The sequence below is a fragment of the Protobothrops mucrosquamatus genome, unplaced genomic scaffold, assembly GCF_001527695.2.
Source record: "Protobothrops mucrosquamatus isolate PMUCROS unplaced genomic scaffold, P.Mucros_1.0 scaffold665, whole genome shotgun sequence".
NCBI lineage: Eukaryota > Metazoa > Chordata > Lepidosauria > Squamata > Viperidae > Protobothrops > Protobothrops mucrosquamatus.
In genome coordinates, this window is record NW_015386953.1 from 324,986 (window position 1) to 330,849 (window position 5,864).

At 41.5% G+C, this 5,864-nt stretch overlaps 1 protein-coding gene across 1 annotated transcript in view; it reads right to left on the minus strand.

Moving 5' to 3' along the window:
* Positions 1 to 474: 474 nt before the first annotated feature.
* KCNK2 (potassium two pore domain channel subfamily K member 2) overlaps positions 475 to 5,864 on the minus strand; it is a 74,372-nt gene continuing 68,982 nt past the window's right edge. Inside the window, exon 6 of the mRNA XM_015818023.1 lies at positions 475 to 792. Within this exon, the coding sequence (XP_015673509.1) occupies positions 475 to 792 (318 nt within the window). The remainder of the gene's footprint in view (positions 793 to 5,864) is intronic.

Below are 5,864 nucleotides of genomic sequence, written 5' to 3' on the forward strand. Positions count from 1 at the left end.
AGGCTGCATAAGATTTTCTTGCCATTTACATATAGATTGTAGTCCATGTATGGTCCTTTCTTAGGCTTGGCATGGTAGACCCTGAAAAGTTTAAGGACTGATCTCTCAAAGCTACATTGTTAACCTAAACCAGCATTATTCATTCTTAACGCCTTGCGGCGCAACTGGAGAGATGAAAAAAACAAAAACAAAAGCCAGTCTGGGCACCAATATTTAGGCTTTTTTTTTTTTAAGGCATTGAACATTGCCTAGTCCAGCATTTGTCAATGACCAAAGTGCCATTCATCTTGTGTCTTTCAAGAAATATAATGATGACTCCATATTGTGGGTAGATTTCTGTTGGAACTCATGCATATGATTTTTAAAAAATGCTATTGGCATCGGTTATGGACAGAGGGAAAATAATCAGGACCTACAAGGTAAGTCTAAACCATAGGTGGCTTCTTATTAAAAGATCAGGCTTCAAAGTCACTGCTACTTAATGTTCTCAATCACAGCAATTTCTTCCGCTGCACAGTGAGGAGTCAAGCCATTCATATAAATGCTATCTGTCTTTGTGATGGCAGGCAAGATATCTTTCTCGCTGGTGAGGTGGTTGACAGACAAGGTTCTTTTGCAAGGAGTCAGGTCTTGGCTGTGATTCACTGCCATTTCTGCAGAGAGCTTTCTTTTGATGGAGGTAGCCCGCTGGAATTTGTCATAGATCTCAACGCTCAGGCGCCTGCGGGTTTCTTTGAACTCTGCGGTAACATTGGCTGTCCACTCCGCTGCATGAGCTCTGAACTCTCCCACCTAAAGAATCAGGTGGGAAGAAGGAAAGACAGTTAGTATTGCATTGCATTTTTTATTTAAAAAAAATGGTGTATCTGGAAAAGAAAAAAAAATGTGTTCAAAACCTGACAGTAAGTAGCTATCCTTTCTAAGAGATTTTTCTATTCCTTCTCTATTTTATTTCAGTGCAAAGATTTAGCCACCTCCTTGCTCATCTAATAAAAAAGACACACATTGCAACATCTAAGATCTTTACCTCAGAAACATTTCACAGCTCTTTTTATAATGTTACATAGGCCAGTGAGGTGAAATTGCTTTTAAAAATTAAGGCTTGACAGCTGAGACAATCCCAGCTGGACAGGAGAGCTGAATTCTCAGCAATCCAGAATGCATGTTATGTGTTGTTACCAGGGGAGATGCCATGGTTATTTATGGATACCCTGGCTTGTGCATGTAATAATTCCTGTGAGAGGCAACATAGGCCTTTCTATATTTAGATGGAGAAGGCTTTTAAAAGAAAAATGTCAGCTGTCGCAGTTCTATTTTTAGGGCCAATTCCAACTGAGGATTAATGCAAGTGACAGTTTTAGTCAAGTCAGCAGAACAATTGCCAGCTTCTCCTTCCACTGCAGTATAATATTATAATGTGAAACTTACAATACACTAGAATAAGATGCTTCTTGACACTGATGCATATAGAGCTCAGAGGATGGATGTGATGATATGAGATAAGTATTTCTTTAACTAATTAAGTTCAGGACATTATTGAGTGATTTTCATTATGACATTAACTTGAAAAGAAGAATCAGCAGATTCTAAAATAACCTCCAAGCCCAAAGGAGAATTGACAGTGAAACTTTCTAAACCCCAAACTCTTATGTAATACCCAGTTTCTCCCATCTTGCCAAGTCAGGATTGTCTACACCAGGGCTTTTCAACCTTTTAACCCATTGTACCACTTTTAGGATATGGCAATATCCGAGTACCACCTGTCGCCTAGCAAGGTGTCAAAAACTTGATGACCCCCCCNGGTAGTCCTCGACTTACAACAGTTCACTTAGTGACTGTTCAAAGTTACAATGGCACTGAAAAAGTGCCCCCCAAGCCACAGCTGAGCAAGACACTGCCTGCCCGCCCGGTGGCGCTCTTCCTCCTATCCAAGGTTTTCATTGTTGTGAGCATTTCTGTTGAGGATTGGCAGTGGGGGTGGGGTGGGGGGGTGTTTGGTTTTTATCCCCCCCCCCCGTCTGCTGGGTGGTTGCAGCAGGTTTTGGTCACTTCACATGACCCTGGGACACTGTGACCGTCATAAATATGAATCAGTTGCCAAGCATCTGAATATAAATCACAAGACCCTGGAGAGGCTGCAACATTCCAGCTGATTGGCACTTCTTCTGGGCTCAGCAGAAGCGCCAGGATCAGCACTGAGCTCCAGCTGGAGCCTGGCGCTGATCCTGGCGCTTCCGCTGAGCCCTGACAGCCCTGCAGCTCCAGCCATTTCTGGCTCAGGCTTGTGCGGTGCTGCCACCGGTTCAGCTCATTCCCCTCCCCCGCTACCACTTTTCTAGGATGGTCACGTACCACCTGCCAGGTGCCAATGTACCACAGGTGGTACCCGTACCACTGGTTGAAAAGCCCTGGTCTACACAGCTGAAACCAGTCCCCATAACCCTCTCTCCATAAATGTTTTGTGGGACACACTGGGATATTTTGGCACATACAGGTAGCTCTTGCTTACTGACTGCCTAGCGACCATGCAACATTACAAAAGTGTGAAAAAACCAGCTTTGTCACCAACTCTCCTATTAACAATTGTCACAGCATATCGCAATCACATCATGGACATTCACACACTTCACAACTGGCTTTCAACAAGCAGAGTTAATGGAGCACATAGAAATAAAATTGTAAGTCACAATCACATGATTTCTCACTTAATGACTGCAGTGATTCCTTTAATGACCAAAGGGAAGTGACATCATAAGTCTGTTGCAGCCATGTAATTAGCTACCAAGTGGACAATCCCAACTATGGTAAGTAAACGAGGATTACTTGTATTCACGTGTGCAAATGTATATCTATACCCACACCACATCCAAAAGTTATATGCCAAAGAATGTCAAAACCAGCACACACAAAAAACCATTAATGAAATTAATATCTATTGATTGAAAATAATTTGCTATAAAATAAGGTAGTCCATTTATAAAACAGACCCCTCTTTATGTATATGAACTGTTCCCATGCACGGAAACCACTCTTTTACAAACAGATGCAAACATCTATATTCATAAACATTTTCCTCCTTTCTAGTGGGGGGAAAAAGAGGGGGAAGTGTCCAACTCTAGGGGGCAGTGTTCATCTCTGTTTCTTAGCTGAGGGAGCCAGCATTGTCCAAAGACATTTCTGTGTCATGTGGCCAGCATGACTATATGCATGGAGCACTACTACCTTCCCACTGAAGTGGTACCTATCTATCTACTTGCATTTGCATGCTTTCAAACTGCCAGGTCGGCAGGAGCTGGGGCAAGTAATGAGAGCTCACCTCATTGCATGGCACTCAGGTCTCGAACTCAGGCTGTCAACTTTCCAGCTGACAAATTCAGTGTCTTTAATTGCTGAGCTAGTGTCCCTCCAACATCTACATGCATACAGCCCAAAGTCCTGGTGGGAAAGAGAGCAAGCAAGAGCTCATCCCATTCCAATATTTTCATCCTTTCTTTGTCCTCAAATCAAAGCTCATCTATCATTGCAGAGTTATCATTAATTAGTTTAATGAAGAGAAGGATTAGGGGTGACATGATAGCAGTCTTCCAATGTCTCAGGGGCTGCCACAAAGAAGAGGGAGTCAAGCTATTCTCCAAGGCGCCTGAAGGCAGGACAAGAAGCAATGGGTGGAAACTATTCAAGGAGAGAAGCAACCTAGAACTAAGGAGAAATTTCCTGACAGTTGGAACAATTAATAAGTGGAACAACCTGCCTCTAGAAGTTGTAGGTGCTCCAACACTGGAGATTTTTAAGAAGAGATTGGACAACCATTTGTCTGAAATGATATAGGGTTTCCTGCCTGAGCAGGGGGTTGGACTAGAAGACCTCCAAGGTTCCTTCCAACTCTGTTATTCTGTTAACTGTTACTGGTGTCATGAATGGGGAGCCATATAAATTAAATAAATGAATTATCCAAGATTCAGGAGGCTTATTTTCTTCAGTGAGGTGTTTTGATTCAATCACCAGAGTTTCATATTCATATTTTCAATGAAACAAGGTACCTCTTCAAAGACATGTGCATCCTGAATATTTCCATCAGCTCCAATTTTCATGCTTATTACATTCAGAAAAGAAGTGATACTGTTATCTGAATTATTTCCAAGTGAATCTTTTTATAAAAATTAGAAACACTTAAATAAATTAATGTAACCATAAAATATTCAATCATTGACAAACAAGTAATTACCAAATGTGCATAGTTTTTTTAAAAAAAAATAAGTGACATGGATTAAGCATTTGTTACTAAAATTCTACCTCATTTGGTTTAAAAACCAAAACAAATGGAAAAGCATTATGGCCATATTGCTTTTTCATACTAAATCAAAATGATATATGTTAATTAATTCTAATTAATTTATTTTTTATTATACTGTAAATTTTTACTCTAATTTCTTATGCACTTCAATTATTTTCAAAACTGGTTTCTTTTTTTAATCATATTCCATTTTATGGAGTGCTTCATTCAAAGAATATGATGAAAGGCTCTCCTTCCCTCTTGCTTGCTGTATAATTTCTGGGTTTTGCTCCCCAGTATTAAAAAGTACTTGTACTGGAGCTTTAGCCAGCTTTTAAAAGAAACTTAAAACTTTCTGCTTGATTTATAAAACACCTCCTTGTCCAAGTAGGTTTATCAAAGTGGTTAAGTGCATAGTACAAATATAAGACAGCTTATGAAGCAAAGATAAGCAACCCAATCATATAAGAAAAATTAAAAATTCTGTCCTTATCCCTATGGATGATATGTGTCTTTCTCAATCTTGGGTTCTCTACCCAAACCTGCAAGTTTGAGGCAGTGATGGGATTCAAATATATGAACAACCAGTTCTCTGTGTGGATGCTGCTTCTGGAAGTCCAACAAAAAATTAGCTACCGGTTCTGCCGAAATGGTGCGAACTGGCTGAATCCCACCACTGGTTTGAGAGGTCTGTGCAGTATCTCAACTGTTCCTAGCACTGAACTCTTGTGGACAGAGAATACTGAAATTGTTGTTGGAATCTGTTGAAACCTCTCTCCCAAATAATTAGGAGTCATAGTCCCATCACTGGAATCACTTTGGCCTTTACATTCCACACTCTCTTTAGTTCCTCTTTCAGACCATGGTACTTCTCCAGCTTTTTATACTCTTTCCTGATGGTGCTGTCACTCGTCAGCTCTACATCTACCACCACTGCTGTTTTCTGGTCCTTGTATCCTTGTCTCCTACCCTGATGTCTGCCTGATTGGCCAGTATCTGCCTTCCTATCTGGAAATCCCACAAGATCTTAGCCCTGTTATTCTGCACAACCTTCTGTGGAATCCCCTACCTGGTTGTGCCATTCAATGTATGTTGTTCCTACCTGCATGTTGCACCTTACCACTACATGTTGGACTGCCTCTGAGGTTTCTCTGCATACTCTGCACCTTGGACCCTGTCTAGTGCAATCAACCCCTGCAGAATGAATCTGATATATAGTGCCTGTTCTTGTGTTGCTATGATCTGTGCCTCAGTGCTATCTTTTAATCCAGCCATTTCCAGCCACCGGTAGGATTTTCCAATTTTAGGCACCTCAGCTACCTGTAATAATTTTTGCTTTTCTATTTACAGAATACAGAATAACAGAGTTAGAAGGGACCTTGGAGGTCTTCTAGGAGTTTGATTCTGTTGCTCCCGAGGACGTGGACAGGGTCTTGGGAGGGCTGAACGCAACCACATGTTTGTTGGATCCGTGCCCCTCCTGGCTGGTACTGGCAGCCCGGGAGGGTACACGAGCCTGGCTCCAGGGAATTGTTAACGCTTCTTTGCAGGAGGGCGCCTTTCCTGCGGCCCTTAAGGAGGCCGTTGTGAG